Source organism: Mastigoproctus giganteus, chromosome 13 (genome assembly GCF_048544385.1).
Source record: "Mastigoproctus giganteus isolate SK-2022 chromosome 13, ASM4854438v1, whole genome shotgun sequence".
Lineage (NCBI taxonomy): Eukaryota > Metazoa > Arthropoda > Arachnida > Uropygi > Thelyphonidae > Mastigoproctus > Mastigoproctus giganteus.
The window spans coordinates 150,412,357-150,436,021 of record NC_143587.1 but is presented as its reverse complement, the minus strand read 5'-3'; the positions used below and the strand labels follow the sequence as shown (position 1 = coordinate 150,436,021).

At 37.0% G+C, this 23,665-nt stretch overlaps 1 protein-coding gene across 2 annotated transcripts in view; it reads left to right on the top strand.

The window, feature by feature from the left end:
- The window catches only part of dom (domino helicase), an 896,769-nt gene that overhangs the window by 200,779 nt on the left and 672,325 nt on the right, over positions 1-23,665 (top strand). For both annotated transcript variants that reach the window (XM_090388005.1, XM_090388004.1), the window contains exons 12-13: positions 3,840-3,949; positions 22,533-22,649. In XM_090388005.1, coding sequence (XP_090244131.1) covers positions 3,840-3,949; positions 22,533-22,649 — 227 coding nt within the window. The remainder of the gene's footprint in view (positions 1-3,839; positions 3,950-22,532; positions 22,650-23,665) is intronic.

Below are 23,665 nucleotides of genomic sequence, written 5' to 3'. Positions count from 1 at the left end.
GGAGTAAAGATCTCCTGAGTAAAGATCTCCACTGCATATCCCGGAGCAATATGGCCTTAGGAACTGTTCTTTGAATTGTCTGCCTCAATCTTATATCAACCTTCTTTAAATAATCCCTAAATAGCATGAAATTTACTATGTAATGTAATGCTTAAACATCTAGATCACAAATCTTTATCCTCACTGCTTAACTTTTACAGTTGGATATTTTCTGAAGATCTGACTGTAAAATACATTCCCCAATTCCTGGCAACATTCCTATATTATAACTATCCATAAACCTGGAAAAGATCACTTGACGACTCCTAACAACTATAGGTCGATCTCTCTAACCTGCTGCTTGAGTAAACTTAGGAAAAAATGATGCACCATTGATTAATATCGTATATTGAGTCCAGAAACATAATCTGTTTGGCTTTTGGAAGGACAGATCGCCCTTAGCTCTCATGCTAAAGGCTGAATCAAACATAATAAACACATTTATCAGAAATCAAACATCTTGTTTTGGTACGTCATGATTTTGAGAAAGTTGTCAATACCACATGGCACTATGGAATCCTTAGGTATCTTCATTCTGTTGATATGAGAGGCTGCTTGCCATATTTTATTCAAAATTTCCTTAGACAGAGTCTTTCTGAGTTCGATACCAGCAGGCTCTGACGCCAAAATGTTCATACAAGAATAAGGAATCTCACAGAAGTTGTGTTCTCAGTGCTACTTTATTTGCTATAGAAATAAACATTATCACAAACAGCATTTTAAACACTGTTGACTCATATCTCTACGCTGATGATCTTATGTTATCCCATCATTTCCAGAATATAAATTATATTGACAAGCAATTATAAATATCAATAAATAATATTTAACTGTGGATGGCACAAAATGGATGCACACTATTGAACCAGAATTCTACAGTTATGCATTTCTGTAACAAGCACAAAATGCATCTAGAAACTGAGTTACACTTGGCCAATCATCCTCTTTCAATTGTGAACAGTATTCATCTCCTGGGATGAATTTTCGATAAGAATCTAAATTTCCAAGAGCATTTCAAACACCTACAAATCACTTGCCATAGAAAATGAACTAACTCCTGGTTGTCTCTAGTACATCCTGGGGTGCAGACCATTATACGCTGCTCCATTTATATAGGTCCCTAATTAGATCTCAGCTATACTATGCATCGCCTGTTTTGACTCTTGCCCCCAACCAACACTTTGCTCTTAGGATTGCCCTAATTGCACATAGAACATCACCAGTTCAAAATCTGTACTTTGAGGCTCATGAACCTCCACTCAATATCAGAAGAAAGATGGTATCGCTGAACCACTCAGCTAAAATTAAAAGCTTTCCCGCTCATCATATGTGGCCACTACCATATGAACAGAAGTGGACAGCCTACTATGGAACCAAACCAAGTACCATCCGACCTACAGGTATCAGATTACAGAACTTACCAGATTGCCTGAATGTTTACTTTCATAATATCAGAGATTTAAGAGATCCAGATCCCTCCAAGGATTACCTTTACTCCTCGTGATGATTACTTTATTAACACCCGACAACTACATCTTGTTCATACAGAAAATTATTCTCACTTTTCTAAGGTCTTCACTAACTGTTCAAAGTCTGGCAGTAAAGTGGATGCACTTGCTGTCTTCCCTAATACAACTGTCTCTATTCCACTTCTGACTGAATGCAGAAGTTATACTGCTGAGCTCTATGCCATTAAGCTTGCCCTCAAAAAAATTTCACTCCTGTCAATCATCAATAAAATTATAGTATGTACATTTTATACACATTCCAAGAGTGCACTCTTAGCTCTCAAAAAAACCTCACCTTACAATCCTTTCGTAAAGCTAATAAGGCGTGAGCTGATACCTCTTCATGAACAACAACAAACTCACAGTAGTATTCCAAGAAATGAGTGCACTGATGTTGCCGCAAAGCATAGCCTCAACAAATGATCTGATTATAAATATAACTTACAGAAAATATGGATGGAACAATGGATATTTCTGTGTAAAAAGCAAACACATAATAAGCTATTTCAACTGAAACCCGAACCACAATTATGGACATCTAGCCTCCATAAAAACAGAAAAGAAGTAATCCTAGCCATAATCCGAATATGCACCTCATTCATCTGATTCTGCTTACAGGAAGTGATCTTCTTCAGTGCACCTGCTTGCACCCACTATTAGTAAAGCATGTACTGATTGAACGTTGCTTGTTCAACACTGCCTGACTGTCTAATTTTAGCTCGATCTCAAACCTACAAGAACCTTTGCCACTCAGCAGCATCATAGGAAATGATACAGAACTCTCAGAATTTTTCTCCTACCTGAAACAAATTAAAATGTATGATCAATTCTAATTTTCTCCCAGAGCAGTTATCAAATGTATCTTCACTAACATTTGTAGGTGCAATATGGCCTATGTTGTCGCCATTTCACAAGAAACTCCCAAAACAGCAATAACAACGGGCTATTGACTGCATTTAGCATAAAAGTCTTCGAGATAGCATCTGTCATAAGGATTGCCAACTGCTTTTAGTAATTGGTTTCCAGTTTTCTGTCTCGCTGCTCACTGAGGGTGTGGTGGGTGGCTCTCTGTCTTATGAATTCTCCACTAATGCTGGTATTCTCTAAGGTTCTGTTGGTTCTCCCACTCTTTTCCCCTTGTATATTAATGAACATTTTCCACTGACTGAAAATCCTATCCATAGTTTTACTGATGATAGCACATCATATTCTACCCTCCAGCTTGAGAAACCTTGCCCTACACAAACGGCTTCAACTTCTCAAATATACACTTCCTTAAATGCTGATCTCCAGGTAATTATCCATTGGGGAAAAGATAATTTAGTTGATTTCAGTCCTTCTAAAACTCAGTCCTGTCATATCTCACAAAGGGGATTCTTCTGCTCCTATGTATATCTTTAATGATACTCAGAATTTCTTGACATCACTTGTCTCTATTAGGGGTTACCATGGTTTCTAATCTCTTTTGGCATAAGCACATTGCAAAAATTGTGTCCTACATCCAAGCACTGGATTTTCTCTTTCACGTTTGTCATTATTTTTCTGCTACACAGCTACCCAATCTGTAGAAATCTCAAATCTGTCCTGCCATGGATTATTGCTCCCATAACTGCTCTGAACACCTTTTACTGTCCAACTTCAAATTCGCAGAATCAACTTTGCTTCATCCTGATTTATCCCTTCAACTTTGTTTTTTGGTAGCCTTCACATGTAATTCCTGAAAATTACAATCTACAGAAATTCATGGCTAATGCCAATAAGTATCTTCTTTCATCTCCTGAACCATCAACTCACACAGTATACTACAGGTTCTATTCTAATAGGTGCCTCCATAGTCAGGTGGGAAGAAACAGCAGTGTGTAGCACACGCTTCTTGATTAGACCGGGGTTCGAGCCCATCACCACCAAATACGGAGGATGCGGAAAGGTCAGGGAATGACCACTGCATATCCCGGAGCAATATGGCCTTAGTTGCTAATGCTCCTAAAAACCAAATAACAAACAAACAAACAAACAATCTATTCTAATACCTTTCATGTTTTGGGGTTTTTGTAAAAAAAAAAAAAATAATAATAACTGTTGTGCATAGGGATATGGAGTTTTGTATTTTTGTATAAACATAAACAGAGATGAAATAAACAGGAAAATATTAAATGTACAAAAAGTTATATATGATTATGCTGCAAGTTTTTGAATTTTGTGGTTGTTTTTTTATCTCACATGTCCATTAGTTTTCTATATACAAGCACAACAATTAATGCTTTAATTTGGCATGGTATTTTCTAATTGCAGAGCCATCGGATGTTGAAGAAGAAGATGAAGCAGAAAGTGATAGTGCTCTTGTAGAGGTTGGCATGGAATTTCTTATTAATACAGATCGCAGCTTGCCTGCTGATAGAAAGGTATGTTTATTTATGCTATTAATAATATTACGTGTATAATTATTTAATTCAGTGAAGAAAAACATGAGAGCACTAAAAGGAACAAAAGGCAGAGTGTATTATGCCTTTATTTTAAACACCAACAGAGAAAAGTGCGCTGTAAAAAATAAATAGCTGTTTACATGTACAGAGCATACATTTAATTTAAAAAATTTTTGAGTTAAGGGGTTACTATGTAATTAATAACTGGCCATACATTTTAGTCTGGTTCTTCCAGAACTTTTTCTTGTTTCTGTTAACAAGTGCTTATGTAATTTTTATTGCTGCATTGTGGAATGCACTTGAGTGTAATGCTTCTGGCATCAGGAGAAAGAGGCCAATCAGTTGTTATATTGCCATTGTGAAGTTACATTATTCCTCTTATAACTGTTTTCAGTTTCAGAATACTACCAGTTTTCTGCTCTGCTGCTGAAACCATCTAGCACTCCAAAAATATCTTGTAACTTTCGATTGCTAGAAGGTACTATTGTTCAGTTTTGTACTCTATGAATTTAAAAATGAATAAAGAAGTAAATTTTTTAACTGCTTTTTTCCTTTTGATGAAAAAGGCAATCTAAATATCCAAAGAGAAAAGGCCAAATGATATTTTAATCACTTCAGAAAATGGCATTAAGTTGATAAAAATTATTCAGTAAAATTGTTAAGGGGATAAAACTTTTATCCCCTTTAGACATTCTTTAGTGTCACTTGGTAATAATATGAACGCCAGGCTTTTGTTACCAGAAAAAAAAACACTTCTCTCCTTCCAAACCGTGGATCATTCTATTACCACTAAATCTTCTTCTTTCTCTTATTTTTACTTCAACCTTAACCATGTATTTTTAAGATTGTTATTTCCTAAGTATAAACTGCATTTTGCTACTTGACATGTAGCTATTACTTAATTGACCATCTTTGAGGGATATCCAATTTGTCCTGAAGGATAATGGCCTGGAACTTGTCATTTTTCACTCTCCCAAACCTGCCATTACTTACAAATATTGACAACATGCCTGCCCTGTGACATTTTCAATAAAATAAGAAACAGGACAATCACAGCATTGATTCCTGATATATCCCAGTTCTATCCCTTTAGGTAGTATGTATGTATTTCTTTATTATATAGTATTGGTGTAAATACACCATAGTTAACCTATATATTTGAACTATGTATGTAGCGTAGAGGGCATCATTTTAATTGTATCTCATAATGTGGTTGCCTTCACAACGAGATAGCTACTATTGCATTACTTCAAATAAATAACACTTCTCTAGTAGAGAAGACTACTGTTATTTATTTTCAGCAGTACCACCACCACCCAGACGAACATTTCGAAGCTGTGTGGCTTCACCATCAGTGGGCTGGCAGGTACCCAGGTAATACAACAAGCCATCACAGTTGCGAAGTTATATCCACATTATGAAAAATGCCAAAAGGGTGTGGTGGTAATGTATTTGGAAAATTAAATGATAATTAAATGTATAGTATCGGTGTAAATACACCATAGTTAACCCATATATTTGAACTACGTTTGTAGCATAGAGGGCATCGTTTTAATTGTATCTCATAATGTGGTTGTCTTCGCAACTGTGATGGCTTGTTGTATTACCTGGGTACCTGCCCGCCCACTGATGATGAAGCCGCACAGCTTCGAAACGATCGTCTGGGTGGTGGTACCACTGAAAATAAATAACAGTAGTCTTCTCTACTAGAGAAGCGTTATTTATTTGAAGTAATGCAATAGTAACTATCTCGTTGTGAAGGCAACCACATTATCACATACAATTAAAACGATGCCCTCTACGCTACATACATAGTTCAAATATATAGGTTAGCTGTGGTGTATTTACACTGATACTATATAGTTAATTATCAAAACCCATAAGGATTATGCCCTGTGCATTTAATTTTCCAAAGTATTTCTTTATGTATCCCTTTATCTTCTCTTGTTTGGGATTCTCCCACAGTGCTGATGGTCACTAGCATAAGTTCTCATCCTGCAGGGCTTTCATCTGTAATGTACTATGTGAACACTCATTAAATTCAGCAGCTGAATTATGAATGAGTTTCTTCATCATCAATAAAGCTATGTCATCAATAAAATGCTCTGCATTTCTGTTATTTTGCTGTTAGGGACAAGTACTTCAATAGCAGTTTCCTGAAGCTGTCAAGGCTTTTTCAATGACATGAGCAAATACAATTGTTCGGTTATATTCAATATCTCTCTCTCTCTCTCTCTCTCTCTCTCTCTCTCTCTCTCTCTCTCTCTCTCTCTCTCTCTCTCTCTCTCTCACACACATACACACTTTTGCTAAGTCTTGATGTCCTGAAGGCTTTCAGCCTATAGGCCTTTCTGTTGTGTCTCGGCAGAATTACTGACACAATTTGTAACCTTACTCATTTTTCTTAACATGTTGTATTTATTACCAAAATTGTATGCAGTTAATTTTTTTAGTTCCCACTTTAATAATGTTCATTTTATAACTCGTATAAACTGAGATCCTAGAACCTGATTGCATTCTCGATCTTTACTCTAGACATGCCCAGTTACGTACCACTTATTTTTGTTGAAAATATTCTTACTTATTTCTCTCATAATAGTCGAGAGTAGAGGTACCCAATCCTTTATACCTTGCATTCCACTCTCATGAAAAAATTTCATAAAACTCGTACCCCCCATGTTTCAGGACAAAATAAAATAAACAGGTTTGGTTTAAAATTTAGCTGAGTATATATGCTTTTATAAGAATATATACTTCAGTGCATTTGATCTCAAAGATTGAAAGAAATTATGCTTAATACCTGGATTAGTGGGATGGTGTGCCCATATGCTTTTAAAAAAAAGTACTTCCTAAAAAAATGTCCCCTTCCCAACCAAATGAAACAGTTGTGGCAGTGAGGGGGAGCAACACTTTGGGAACTCTCATCTAGAGAAAATGCATGAGTCCTATGTATTAGACTTGCACCTGCAGTAACCCAAACCTGACTTGTATTATTTGTACCTCTGAATATATTTGTTTTACCACCAACACCATTTACACCAAATCCGCTTTGTCAGTTTTTTTTTTTTTTTTTTAACCAATAATTCTTTAATGCCTTCAGTAGTCATATCATCAAACCTTCTCCATCCTGCCGACTTAGCAATATCTACTATTGCACCGATTCCTGATTGAACTCACTCTGGCAATACATTTTTTGATGTAATGAGTTTTAATGGTAGATCTAATGCCTTGATCTAATGGCTGAATTAAAGAAGTTGTATTAGGTGGTAGGAACAGTACTTCAACATTTTCTATGACTTAAATCTTTTGGATGGCCTTAAGCGATATCCAATAGTAATAAAAAAACTTTTACTAGATTTTTCCGCTTTAAATATTTTTCCACAGTGGCCACAAAACAATTTAGAAACCATTCTTTTAACAAATCGGCAGATACCCAAATTATGTCTAGGTTGCTTAGGCATAATTTAAGGCTGGAATTTAATTCACAAAGAAATTATACCAATACCGTTTCTAAGAACAAAGTTATGCTTCGAAGTCACAATTTTTTTTAAGTCTCAAACAAGCACGAGTTCAATAGCACAGAACCTTTTGTTTATTTGTTGGAAATCCCCCTAACATGGGGATTTCCAACAAAATAAAATATGGAGCTTTCCCAATAATTTTTTTTTGTAAAACGACTAGCGAGTCAACAGCGGGGACTTACAAAAAGGGGAAAAAAAAAAAAGGAAATGATGAAAAATTGCATCCAACAAAACAATAGTGGGGTTTTCTCCACATAAAAGCTCAAAAATACCATGTTATGCGAGGATTGCCACAATTTATCAATCATGTTAGAGCGAAAGCATGCTGTAGAAGTACCATGTTATACGGGTCTGCCTATACAATAAACACTTTCAAATCCAGCACCCGTGGGGTGTGAGAGGTGTCAGATATTAAAGAGATGTACCTAGTGTTAGAGCAGTATGGGAGAAGTACATTACAATCAAAATTCACAAATAACAACTACTTATTTTTATTTAGTTATTACGTTGTCTAAATAATAGTTGATTAAATGTGAACAAATAACAATAAAGAAGTTACGGCAATTGTCATCAGAATATCAATGGATGTGCTTCTGAGAAAAAATATTTTTCCAAAGGGGAATAAGAAAACAAATAGCTATTCTCAAGGAACATTTATTGCAACACAAAAATTGTGAAGCACTGCTTTGCAAAAAATGCGAAGCACTGGAACTTATGTCCAGACTGCTTGGTTAATACGTGAAAAGTAAAGATAAATTACAGTAAAGAAATTTTTAAAAAAATTAAATTTTAATACCTAAGAGCACTGACGTTACGGCAATTGTCATCAGAATATCAATGGATGTGCTTCTGAGAAAAAATATTTTTCCAAAGGGGAATAAGAAAACAAATAGCTATTCTCAAGGAACATTTATTGCAACACAAAAATTGTGAAGCACTGCTTTGCAAAAAATGCGAAGCACTGGAACTTATGTCCAGACTGCTTGGTTAAAACGTGAAAAGTAAAGAAAAATTACAGTAAAGAAATTTTAAAAAAAATTAAATTTTAATACCTAAGAGCACTGACTCCTTTGGAGAAAAGGCTCTTTTTTCTAATGGTACATTAGGTTTGAAGATCTCAATAGCATTAGCATTAGTAGAGGCATATGATGCAAGAAAGCAAGCTTATTCAGCATCAGCCAAAAAAAAAAAAAAAAACCCCACTACTCCCATTTCACCCCTCCGTTCGTTCGAAATACCTGTCCAGCTGAGCCTTAAATTTGTTTAGGCTATCAACTTCAACAACAAGCGATGGGAGTCTATTCCATAAACCAACTGCCCGCTGGCTAAAGGCAAATTTCCGCACATCTATCCGACATCCCTCCTTCCTCAATTTGAATTTATGCCCTCTCAGGTGATTATTCTGAGCAAGAGAAAGAATTCCATCGGCATTGAGCATGCTCAAGCCATTCAAAGCCTTATACACCTCTATCAGATCACCTCGCCGATGCCTAGTCTCCAGGCTCTGTAATTTGCAAAACTTAAGCCTTTCTTCGTAAGAGCAACCCTTTGTTCCATTCACTAATCTTGTTGCCCTTCTCTGTATTCGTTCCAGCAGCTCTACATCCTTCTTGAAATGAGGCCTCCAGACCTGTATACAGTACTCAAGGTGTGGCCTGACCAATGCCTTATACAAGGGAGTAATCACATCCCTGTCCCTGCTAGAAAAATTCCTGTATATCATTGACAAGACACCATGAGCTACTCTTGCAGCTCGTCTGCACTGCTCAGAGAACTTCATATCTGCCTGCACAATTACCCCCTGGTCCTTTTCATTCTCAAAAACTGTCAGCGTAGTACCACAGAGTTGATACGTTGATCTGGGGTTACTGTTTCCCATATGTAGTACTTTACATTTGTCAATGTTAAACTTCATTTGCCACCTCTCAGCCCATCTGCCCAACCTTTCCAGATCCTGTTGCAGCAGCATAGTATCAGTAGTGTCCTTAACAACCCTGCCAACCTTGGTATCGTCTGCAAACTTCGACATTAAGCCTGATACACCATCATCAATATCATTTATAAATACAGAAAACAACAATGGACCCTACACTGAACCCTGAGGAACTCCACTAATAACATTAGTCCACGTTGAGCAGTGTCCATTGATTACCACTCTCTGTCTTCTGCCCCTCAACCATCCCTTTATCCATAGCAGCAATTTGCCTCCAATGCCACACTTCTCCAATTTGTGCAGCAGTCTTCCATGCGCAACAATATCAAAAGCCTTTCTAAGATCCAAATATATAATATCAAAGTTATTCCCTGCATCCAGTTCTTTTGTGACTACATCATAGTATCCAATCAAATTGGTCAGACAAGACCTGCCCTTAACAAAACCATGCTGTGTCTGAGCTATAACTGAATTCTTGTCCAGATGATCCTGCAGTGCTTCTTTAACCAGTGCCTCCATTAATTTTCCTGGAACCGAAGTTAAACTAACAGGTCTATAATTACTTGTGTCAGCCTTTGATCCTCCTTTGTGAATTGGGGATACATTTGAACATCTCCAGTCCATGGGTACCTCCCCTGAGTCCAAAGAAGCTCTCATAATTATGGCTAGGGGTTTGCTTACTTCCTTTGCTGCCTCCTTTAATATAACTGGATAGATCTCATCAACCCTGGGTGCCTTTTTTATGTTTATCCTCAACAATTTCTCCTCCACTTTCCTCTCAGTTATTAGAAAATAATCTAGCTCACTGCCAATGTTTACTTCACCTACGACATTCCCCTTCCTGAATAACTCCTCATGTGTGAATGTAGATGCAAAATACTTGTTTAGATTGTTAGCCACCTGAGCTGGATCCTCAACTGTTGAACCATCAACATCCAGTGGACCAATCTGATTCATCCCTTTCCTTCTTGAGTTTAAATAGGTAAAGAACTCTTTTCTGTTTTTCTTTGCGTCCTTTGCCAAGGATTTCTCATAATCTGCCTTTGCCTGCCTAATCTCCTTTGTGACTTGGTTACAGACCAACTTATATCTATCATAGGCTTCCATGTCACCCATTAATTTGTATGTATCCCATGCATTTTTTTTCTCTGCCATATGTCTCATTAGTTCATCTGACAACCATTTAGGCCTGAACCTTGAACAATATTTCTTGGTTGGTATGTAAAGCCTGGTAGCTTCCAAGATTAGTTCCTTGAATGCTTCCCATTTTGAATTTGCTGTTGGTAACATCATCAGTTGGTCCCACTGTATAGAATTTAAATACTGTCTCAGACCATCATAGTCGCCTTTACGAAAGCAAAAACCCTTCCCTTTACCTCTGATGGTAGTTACCTCCTTGAGTAAATCCCACTTCAGCACGCTGTGATCACTGCCACTCAGTGGTTCCTTTATCTGCAGATTCCTAATGCATGAAGAATCACTACTGATAATCAGATCAAGAGTATTACTCCCTCTAGTTGCCTCCCGAACATGCTGGTGTAGAAAACAATCATCCAATAAATCCACAAAAGCCTTGCTAGTGTGTGAGTGACCAACCCACAAATTCCAGTCAATATCTGGGAAATTAAAATCCCCCATTATAAGACTCTCTGATTTACTGGCCCATTCTATTTCCCTGTACAGTATCTTATTATACTCATCAGAGTCATTAGGCCTATAGCACTCTCAATTTTGATTTACCTATGCTTATGTCACACCAAACTGACTCGGCACTGCCCTGTCCATCAATGTCGATTGGCTTCACTTCCTTGGATTTTATGTGTTTTTTAACTAATAGCATAACCCCTCCTCCCCTCCTGTCCTGTCTATCCTTTCTATACACATTGTACTCCCCAAATTCCAGTTCTGCATTCCTTATATCTGTGTGACACCATGTCTCTGATATCCCAACAATATCTGCCTTTGATGTTTTGAGCAATACCTAAAATTCATCAAATTTATTTACTAAACTCCTAGCATTGGTGTACATGCAAGTATACATGCACCCATTTCTATTCTTAGCTACCCTAACACAACCCATGTGTTTACTTGTACCGCAATGACTTCCAGCAGTCTCTGAAATATCCTGCATCTTGTTTTTCAGGCTTCTGCTCATTCCAATAGAAGCAGTGCAAGAATCTCTTTCACCTCTGCCAGTGGCTACTGTTAATCCATTAGTCTTTGTCTCCCCACAAGCTAGCAGTTTTCCGACCCACCTAACACTGCCTCGATAGCATCAGCAAATATTCTTGCACCCTTTCTATTTAAGTGTATCCCATCCTTGTAGAAGCAGTCTCTCCTGTTAAGAAGTACATTCCAGGCTGAAAAAAATTTTACCCCTTGAGCCTTGCACAATCTTTCCAGGGCTGAATTGATCGACAAGGCTCTCATCATATACTCCCTCCTATCGTGTCTGGGCAGAATTGCAGACACTTTCAAATTCAACCCTACTTCACGGCGTTTTTTCAACAGTGACCTGTACTTGTTAAGTAATTCCGCTGGTCTCCTACTCTTAATATCATTAGTGCCAACGTGTACAACTATATCACCTTTTGTGCCCTTAAAAGATGATATCTGCTCTACAACGTCATCAACCTTTGCCCCTGGCAGACATACCCTGGTCCTGTTCCACCTGTCCTTTTTACAAAGCATGTTCCCCGTTTCCCTGACAATAGAGTCACCAACAACTACTAGTTCCTGTGGGACCAGCGCATTCTGCCTTGGGGGGCTGCCTCTGTGTTGCAAGATGACCAAGTGCAAGCTCTGGCGTTGATGTGGGCAGCTGAGAGCTTGATGGGCCCCTCAATTTATTTCCTTCCAGGGCATCCACCCTGTCCTTCAAGGTCTCATATAGGCCCATAACAACGCCGAGTTGTCGCCTAATTTCCTTGCACTCCTTGCATCGTGCACACACAAAGACACCCCCCATGTCAGTATCATGTCCCGTACCCGATTGCTCCGCAAACATCAAGCAAACAGTGCATCTTAAAAGGCTGTGATTCAGAGGGCAACTTCCCCCCCTCAGTTCTCCCCTGAGTCACAGCACTCCCATTAGCTTGAGCCCTTTGCTTTGCTGCTCTGGTCAGAGTCATGATTTCGATTTAAATGTCAATAAAATTACAATTTCAGAACAAAATTAAAACCTTAAACTTGTATCTTAACACAGTTATAACGCTATATTTATTTTCAGTATCGAGTGTTATCTACGAGTTCCCTTTATATAACTCCGTATCAAGTATGTATTAATTATTGTTATGTTTGTACTCTAAGTCGTTATATATATATAGTTAAAAGTACAATTTAATTGACAATGAAGTTTAACAAGATTAATAGATCTACTGATTAATTGACAATATTATATTATGCACTATACAAAACTAATGCTATCGAATTCCGGATATGCTGTATCGCGTTTCAGTAACGAGTGTTATCTACGAAATCTCTTTTTATAACTTCCGTATCAAGTTATGTATTAATTATTTATTTTTACTAATTATTTATGTTCCGTAACCTAAGTGGTTATATGTATAGTTAAAAGTACAATTTAATTGCCAATGAAGTTCGACAAGATTAATAGATTTTACTGATTAATTTTCACATAACAATGGCGGCTGTTTATGAACGGTAAACACGTGGATTTGATACCCTTTCCGATACTAAGTAATACCTACAAATCTCTATCTAAGTTACTTTAACTTTAAGTACCGTAAATAGGAATATAAAGCTACTCTAGAAATAAGTTAATATGTCAATTTAAACTAATAAAGCAGAAAAAACTTCTCTGTTCCAAGAGCGGCAGAAAGGCACGTCCACACAGGAAACTCTCGTCAATAGGCACGAAAGAACGAACCAAGACATGAAAGAACAAGAGTTGGTTTAATGTGTGAGAAGAGACAGCTGTATTAAAAGAGTTTCTCTTAGTTGCCATAATACATATTTGGCATAAAATTTGAAAATATGATAGAGATATTTGAGAAAAACTTGACTAATTTAACATTAAGGACAAGGTGTGAAATTTTGTGAATATTATTCTATTAGCAAACCTCCAGGAGTGAGTAATTTACAAGTGGAATTCACTTTAATTAGAAATGTAGTGAAATTAATCAATGGTTGGTGGGCTAAAGAGAATGCATGTGACTAAATTCTGTGGAATGATAATTCAGACAGAGATTAGCTTGGTACCATTAGGCTCTAGTGTTAAACACACTGGATGCTCTGTACTTTACCCTGGTTCTGCCTATTTAACAGTGCCATAGTTTTGCTGACATTATCTTTAGTTGTTGAAATGGATACCAACTCTGTTCTAAGAAGAAGGTTGTGGTGATGTCTGATTTAGAAAAAACATTTTTTAATTGCCTGGTTAACAAATAACTATGGTATTAGCATTAGTAGAGGCATATGATGCAAGAAAGCAAGCTTATGCAGCATCAGCCAAAAAAAAAAAAAAAAAAAACACCTCACATTTTACCCCTCCACTTGTTCCAAATGCCTGTCCAGCTCAGCCTTAAATTTATTTAGGCTATCAACTTCCATAACAAAAGATGGAAGTCTGTTTAAATTATCTGCTGGCTAATGGCAAATTTCAGCACATCTATTCTACAACTGTCTTTCCCGATTTGAATCTGTGCCCCCCCCCCCAGGTTTTTAATCTGAGCTAGAGGAAGAATCCCATCATTATTCGGCTTGCTCTACCCATTCAAGCCCTTATACACCTCAAACAGATGACCTCGCATGTGCTTACTCTGCAGGCACTGCAATTTGCAGAACCCAAGCCTTACTTGGTAAGAGCAACACTGCCTCGATAGCATCAGCAAATATTCTTGTGTCTTTTCTATTTAAGTGTACCCCATCCCTGTAGAAGCAGTCTCTCCTGTCAACAAGCACAGACCAGGCTGAAGAAGATTCTGCCCCTTGATCTTTGCTTGAATCTCTCTCCAGGGCCGAACTTTCTACCCCTCACCAATCTTGTTGTCCTTGTTTGTACTTGTTCTAACAGTTCTACATCCTTCCTAAAATGAGGTCTCCAGGCCTGTACACAGTACTCTAGGTGTGGCCTGACCATTTCCTTGTATGATGGGATAATCACATCCCTGTCCCTACTAGCAAAATTCCTATATATCATTGACAAGGCTCCATGACCTACCCCTGGCAGCCCATCTAAACTTCTCAGCGAATGTCATATTTGACTGCATAATTACGCCCAGGTATTTTTCACTTTCCACTTCCCTGAGCGTAGTACTTCACAGTTGGTAGGTCTCTCTTCAGTTATTGCTACCCATATACAGTACTTTGCATTTGACAATGTTAAACTTCAGTTGCCACTTCTCAGCCCATTTGCCCAACTTATCTTGATCCAGTTGGAGTAGCATATTGTCTTTACTGTCATTAACAACCCTGTCAACCTTTGTATTGTCTGCAAACTTGGTCATTAAACCTGATATACTTTCATCAATATCATTGATAAATATACAAAACAACAACAATGGGCCCAACACCAAATGGCCCTGGGTGCCAAGCGAATTCGAGGTCAAGCGATATTTTCTCTGATCCATAGAATGATCTTCAAAAGTGACTAAATTTATTTTTAAGTTCCCACTTTTCTCTTGCAATCTCATTTTTCAATCCACTCTATACTTGAAAAGCCACAAGTTAGAACACAGAAAGGAAACCCATCTTTCTGTATTTATCCATGTATATCTAGTCCACTAACCAACTAACACTTAAAACGCTTGGCCTCCTAGTGGCACTGCTCCTGCCTCCCTGTGTGCTGGGCCGGAAACCTTGGCAAATAAGTCCTCTTGCCAAGGGCGAAAAGGAGAAAACATGGCAAATACAGACCATGTTGACACAGAAAATGACAACCCAAAGAGACAGAAGACTGGCCGGATGGAGCATCCTGCCCATCTTTTTTAATTTTTCATTCGTTTAGTAGTCAGCAGTTGGAGTAGCATATTTCAACTGCTGAGTAAATTGTCTCCTTTTGTCATCCAAAAACATCTGGAAGGTATTGCAGGATCTCCCAAGACGGTGAAGAGACTGCAATCAGGAGACCTTTTAATAGAAACCACGAATCAAAGACATTCTGAGAAGTTTTTACAACTAACAAGCTTTGCTGGAATTCCTGTAAAAATATCTCCTCATGCAACCCTAAATTCATCTAAGGGATTTATCTAGTTGGGATTTATTAAATGTCACTGAGGAGGAAATAACCCAAGAACTGCAAGGACAGAATTTAATAGAAGGAAAAAGAATAATGATTGAAAAAGGTAATCAGCTGGCACCTACCAGAAATATTATTCTTACATTCAATACACCCCAACTTACCCTCCACTGTAAAAGCAGGTTATTTGTTTTGTTGCATTCGTCCCTACATGGCTAACCTTTTAAGATGCTATAAATGCCAAAAGTATGGCCATTCTCAAACTGTATGTAGAGAAATTCCCATCTGCTCCAACTGTGGATCCTCAGACCACATACAAAATGACTGCACAGCTGCAAAAATGACCTGTCCAAATTGCAGTGACCATCCAGCATATTCCAAGACATGTGAAAAGTGGAAAACAGAGAAAAAAAATAGTAAAATACAAGGTTGAAAACAAAGTCAGTTACCAAGAAGTGAGAAAACTAGTTGCACCAAATATAAACCAAAATATTACCTATGCAAATGCTGTAAAAAATATCAAGCAGTCTCCGTTCAAACTGATGTCACAGTCCGTAATAATAAATCGATTTCTGATTGGGCTGAAAATGTTCTCTCTGAGCTACAATCAACTATATACAAGCAACAATCCAAGACCACAGACCAAGCAAATAATACTCCTATGTCAATACCAGAGGCACCTTCTCCAGTGATTGCTACTACATCTCATATTACAAACAGAAATGCTATTAAAAATATTCGGGACTCAACCATGGACACAGATGGCACATCTATACAGGAAGATCCTATTTTAAAGATCCATGCCAAAGAAGAAGAAATGGACACTTGTCGGCCAGTTTTCCTAAAAAAAGACAAACAGAAATTGGAACGCCATAAACCAGTCACCTTCAAAAAGCAGTCAAAATCAGCTCCAAAAACTAAAAACAAATGATGCCTTGTATTTTAAAATGGAGCTGCAGAGGCTTTCATTGCAATACAGGCGATATCCAAGATCTAATTAATCGATTTTCTCCAGTAGCTCTTTGTCTTCAGGAAACTTACTTAACCCTGCAAATTTCTCCTTCGATAAAGAACTGTTGCCTTTATCGAAGAGACTGAAATACAGCTAATGCCCCTGGTGGTGTGGCAGTCTGAGTTAATTCAAAGATCCCAACTAAACATGTACCACTTCAAACAGAAATAGAAGCTGTTGCTGTTCATATAACTCTCCATATTGCAATAACACTTGTCTCAATCTTCCTACAGCCAAACCATTTTTACTCTTTAAAAGATCTTGAAGACCTCTTCATACAGATACCTCGACCAATCTGTATATTAGGGGACTTTAATGGGCACCACCCCTTATGGGGCAGTACTAAATTAGATAGGCAGGGTCGACTAATTGAAAGCTTTTTAGAGGCACTAGATCTCACTGTACTTAATACTGCTTCTCCCACGCATGTACAGCTACCAACTGGACACACATCAGCAATAGATTTCTCAATTTGTTCTCCGGTACTGCTTCCAACCATAGAGCGGTACGTAATAAATAATCCCATGGGTAGGGACCGCTTCCCAATAGTACACAACTTCTTGATAGCACTGACTCCTCTAGCTCAACCCTGCAGAAAATGGAAATTTGCCCGAGCAAACTGGGCAAAATTACAGTCGTCAATATCTTTTGATGAGGAGAAAAATCTGTCTCCAGTCTATTCTGTCACAACACATTCTGTATTCTGTCACATCATCAATATGATGTGACAGAATACATCACGTTGCATCTTCTAAATGTGGCTAAAGACACAATACCACTATCAAATCCCCTGGGCCATAAGCATTATTATTATTGGTGGAATGAGGAATGCAGAAAAACAAAAAATAAAGCCTGGAATTTGTTTCAGCAATATCCAACGACAACCAATCTGATAAATTATAAGAAATCAAAGGCAAAATCATGTTTCATACAGAGACGAAAGCCTTTGTATGAAACATGATTGAAACAGTTTGTACAGTAATATCCAACCACAACCAATCTGATAAATTATAAGAAATCAAAGGCAAAATCATGTTTCATACAAAGACAAGCCAAGAAGGAATTCTGGACCCGTTTTCCATCCATCCACACTTGATTTAACCAATATCCGTGTTTCAGCATCAGACTATACTTCATTAATGCTGCATGCCTATCAGAATGGACAGCCCTCTGGCACTCTCAGACTAATAATAAACTCTTTCAGTTCGAACTGGATCTGAAAATTTGGCGTTCCAGTGTCTGTACATCAAGACGAGAAGAAGTAGTCCTTTCAAGGGCAAGAATAGGTCACACCAATCTGACCCACCTACATTTGCTCGCTGGAGATCATCCACCACAGTGTCCACATTATTCTATAACTCAGACTGTGAAACATATTCTCATTGACTGCCCCTACTATAAACAAGACAGAACTTTCAAGGGCAAGAATAGGTCACAACAGTCTGACCCACCTACATTTGCTCACTGGAGATCATCCACCACAGTGTCCACATTGTTCTATAACTCAGACTGTGAAACATATTCTCATTGACTGCCCCTATTATAAACAAGACAGAACTTCAACCTTGCTATCACTGGTCAATCTTTGTAAACCAATAACTCTTGAGACCTATTTTTATTCTGGTGTGGCTGAATGCTTTGTTGCAGGTAGGGTTTAACATATTCCTTACTACTGTTTCTTTCGTTGATTAACTCCTATAAAAAGCATACGTTAAATGTTTTAATGTTGGTATTAGATTGCACATTGTTGGGCAATCTAAATTGGTTTGTAGGTCTTATACTATGAATACATCATCTGTATAATTAATAAATAGCTTGACGGTTCATGAAAAAGGGTTCAGAAATTCACAATCACATGGGAAGTTTTTATATCGGTTTATATATGTCACAGCCAAACCTAAAGTCTCTAACCTAATCAAGAAATGATGCAATTTAGGAATACTATCTACAGAAAGGTTGTGCACTGCTTTAACCTTGTTCTGTGAAAGCATCTAAACATCTCTCATAATTTAATAAAGGAGTAGGCTACATCAGTGTTGGTGTACAGGGTGACAGTATTGAATGATTATCTAACATTACTAATTGTGTGTGTGTGTCCGCACTCACACGCATTTGGGTGCTTTCTATCAAGCACTCCAGACTGAAAATTTCATGCTAATATAATTTCAAAAATAAAGTGCTAAAATAATCAGGGGGGAAAAAAAAAAAAAAAAGAAAAAAGAAGATAAATTTTCATATATTTATAATTTATTTGCAAAGATGGAATGTCAATGTGGCACTACCGGACAACGCAACATTGCAGTTCATGCAATTTTATTGCATCAGAAATGTACAATATCAGGCTATTTCGAAGACCAGTATCTTGTAATATATGCAAATTTATTTATTTGTGTAAGAGGTAGATTTGCATAATTTATCAGAAGTAGCCTAAGAATATTATCTACTTTTATTTTTTATGTGGCTTAATGAATAAATGATCCATACAAATGCATCATTTATACATTAAGCCACATAAAAAATAAAAGTAGATAAATTCTAAAGGTACCTCTGATAAATTACGCAAATCGAGGACCAAAATACAGGGATTAGATCCAGTGATGCTAAACCAAGATACAACAGCATTGTGGCATGCCCCTTTACCACATACAAAATGGAATGGCACTATGACATATGCCTGTATTGAGGGGTTCACACTGTCATCTAAGGTTACAGTATAATGCCTACTTTGGCCCTGAAGGAAATGTTCCCAGAAAAAAATTTCTATATTATTTTTGAACATTTTCAATGGAGATAATTTGTCTTTTTTTTTTTTTTTTTTAACAAAAACCTCAAACACTAGTGGTATTAGAACCTATAGTATTTAGTACCATACATGGTCTGAAGGTTGAAAATATCAAAGAATGTACTGTTGAATTACACTTGAACTTCTGTAGATTGTAATTTTCAAGAATTACGCATGAAGGGAGGATGTTCCAGAAAACAACAGAAGTAGATTGGATAAATGAGTAAGAAGAAAAGTTAGTTCTGTGAGTTTCTAACTAGACAATAAAAGGATGTTGACTGGTTGTGTCATGTGTTTGGACTGCTTTCGAAGGGAGAGCAGGAATTACAGAAGCAATTCTGAAGAACAGTGCCTATGGAAGTATCTAGCTAGCATACAGCAAAACGAGAGCGTTCTTGAGAGAGAGTGGACAGAGTGGAATACAATGTGCTATCATCGGAAAGACTATAGAGAGGGTTTTCCAGGCAATGGAAGAAGGTCATTAATATACAAGCGAAAAAGAATGGGGTGGGGGAGAGAAAGCGTGAGGAACACTACAATTAGTATAGAAGTTAGAAGACAGATAGACATCTACCAGCGGTCAGAGAGAAAACTGGATACCCAATTACAAAAACCAGTTGGTAAACCATAAGATGCAAGTTTATTTAGGAGACTTTTATGCCAAACCCAATCAGAAGAATTTGAAATGTTAAGAGCAACTGCTTGAGTTTTGCCAAACTTTTCCACTGAATTTGTCCACAGATTTTCCACTGAATTTGTCCTTAAGCCTTAATATCACCAATGGGTTGAGACTAACAGAATCCATACTGGCAGTAGTCGATTAGACGGGAGGTTTCTAAATAGTTTGAGTGTTGGCAGTTATTTTATCTCTCCATTACTTTATAAAGAGTAGAATAAAGTGCAATGGGACGATAATTGGAAAGGGGGTGATTTTTCACCCTGTCAGGAACTGGCTGGGTATGGGCAAATTTCAAGAAGGAAAAACACCTTTAGAAAAATAATAAAGTTTAAATAGGTGACACAGAACAGGCTTAAGCTCAGAAGCATAGGTTTTGAGAAAAAGTGGAGAAATACCATCAGGATGTGGAGGTTTCTTGGACTCAAGGTTGTCCAAAATCGTTCTGACATTCTTTGGATGGAAGACCACATGAAGCATTAAATGGAGTGTACTAGGAATGGTGGGAGGTGGTTTATGAAGGTCATCAATACAACAGTTGGAAGAAAAATGGGATGCTAGTAGATCAGCTTTATCTTTTGCTGAAATGGCAATAGAACCATCTGGTTTTGATAGAGATGGGGACAGAGATGGGCAAAAGTTGCAGTCAGCATCTTTGGCAAGAGACAAGAATACTTGGCTACCATTTGGCGAAGTTGCTAATATTAGCCTGCTCGAAATCTAGTTTGGACAGATTAATATCTGCTTTACAAATGAAAGAAAATTGAGCAATGCTGAGAAATACAGATCAACACAGTTTATTAAGACACTCCAATAACCATGTTAAAGTAGTTAAAATAAATATATAACACTACTTTTAACCACTTTAACTAATTTTAATGTGTTTATGATCTGTGACATAAGATTTAAGATTTATTTCTCAGAATGGCTCAATTTTCTTTCAGTATGAATCCTGAGAACAGAGGCCTCTTATTTTGCTTTACACTTATTGCAAGCTTTGGTGTAGGCAGAAAATTAACCTGGAGATTGGGATTCAAACCAAATCAGTTAAAATTATGAAGTTCCAAATTTTACACCAAAAAGCCTATGGGAAGGCATAAACTTAGCCAGGCAGTTAGAAATAAATAAGAAAAAAAAATAAGAAATGAAAGAAAAAAAATAAGATTCTAACTATCTTATTTTTTGAATGGATCCTTCACCTAAAAGGGGCACAAAATTCAAAAGGGAGCTTCAAACGTGCTTAGCTCCATACCACGAAATTTTCAAAGATCCATCAACCAAAAGCAACAAACCCACATTACTGATTTTTTAATGAGAGCAGAAGATACATGAAATCTAGATGCTGCAGAAGAAAGTTCAGAATGTGAAGATATTCTGCAACAGAGAAAAACGTCTTGTTTGATTGTGCTTAGCAGTGATGAAGAGGAAGAAAATTAAATGAATGTATATCTGACGTATATGTATCACAGTTTGTTAGATGTTTGTTCAGTTTTTATTATTTTTAATAAAAATTAAGTTTCCCATAGTTATAAAATTATGTATTTTTGATAGCTTTTGCAACGTAACCCCCCCCCCCCCCCTCTGTACTGGTTCTTAGTTCTGTATAATGCGGTTTTGCACTTCCCATAAGATATTTTATGGGAACCTGACTACCGTTATATGGGGGTTACCTGTATTTACAATAGTATGGAAGCCATAAAAATTAATAATAAATGATTCTAGTATATTTTATTGATTGTTTTTAAAAGCGCGTTCAATTTATTTTTACCCAGATTCATGTGAAACCAATGCCTACCTCTAGACATTTTAATTTAATTTGTGTTTTGCAGGAAACTAGCAAAGTACAGCTTATTCATATTTTAACTATTTTATACAGTAGTCCTGTAATAAACCTGAAAGTACTGCAATTGTCAGAACCTCAGTTGGTCTGACTTAAGTCCCTTGGAAATTAGGAGGTTAGCAGAAAGACAATAAATATTCCCTCAAAATATATGAAACAAGATAGGTAACTTCATCTTCTGTTTATACGACACAAAACGATAATATGGTTGCCAACACAATAACGGGGGAAGATAAGAACAAGGTGTCAATATAAAATTTATATATGCGCATTTGTGCACACACACACACACACCACAACTAAACCTTCTTCAGTTTCAGTTGTGTGCATGTGCGCTACAAGATTAGCAAACTCCCTTGAAATGAAGCTGCATATCCTTTTAACCAGAGAAAAGTTTGTAAACAAACCCTGGGATAGTGCATAATTAAATTCCCTTGATTTGCACTACCCATTGGACCTGATCCCGTGATATACAGGAGTGGGATAAAGAACTGTTCTATTGTTATTGTTCTATTAAAACTAGTTTATTATATTTTTCATATAGATTTTTACATATATATATTTTAGTGGTTTTATGAAAACTGGTGTTTTACATTTAGGATCATAAAGAAGAAGAAAAGGAAGTGAAACATGAAAGTCCTAGTAAAGAAATAAGTGATATAGCAGCAGCTGCAGAGAGCTTTCAACCTAAAGGCAACACACTATCAACTACTCAGGTTTGTTAAATGTACTATGTAATTATTTTAATATATTATTTGACTTTGGTTTCATTATATTATTTCATGATGTCTGATTGGTTTAGTATGACTCTTGTCATATAGTGAACAAAATAATGTTATAAAAAAATTACCAGAGAAAGCAGCTAAAAAATTCTGAAACAGTTATAGCAATTGCTGTCTGTCTCAAAATTTTCTGAATATGCAAACATCAAATGATTTACACTAAAAATGAAATTTCTAATGAGTAATTTGTGCTTGCTGGAGAGAAATTATATATTGTACATAAGCAGTGGTGAAAAGATTCAATAATTTGCTTGTGGTTTTAAACCTTGTGTGACCGCTGATTAGATCAATGATATGGCGACTGGGGTGTTGCACACACGCATGCATTCTCTGCTTGCGTGTGTGCAAGAGAGAGAGAGAGAGAGAGAGAGAGAGAGAGAGAGAGAGAGAGAGAGAGAGAGAGAGAGAGAGAGAGAGAGAGAGAGAGAGAGAGAGAGAGAGAGAGAGAGAGAGAAGTATTGAAACAGAATATTCTTATCAGTTACGTAATTTATTTTGAATAAATTAATGTCTGAAAGGACACTTGTCCTAATGACATTTTATAGTTATCCTTCTTAAATTCATGTAATTTTTTGTTCTTTTAAAGTTTACACCAAGGTGACTGAAATACTCAGTTTTAATTTAGTTGGTCTCTGACTACAGGTAAAGTATTATAAGTACAGTCAGTCCTCGTATAGCACGATAGTTGTATTCCTAGAAAACCTGGTGCAATGCAAAATTGTGCAATATAAATAACAGGCCCTATGGGAAAAATAGGTTTAGGTGCCGACCACCCAAGATGAAATACTCAGTTTTAATTTAGTTGGTCTCTGACTACAGGTAAAGTATTATAAGTACAGTCAGTCCTCATATAGCACGATAGTTGTGTTCCTAGAAACCCTCGTGCAATGCAAAATCGTGCAATATAAATAACAGGCCCTATGGGAAAAATAGGGTTAGGTGCCGACCAC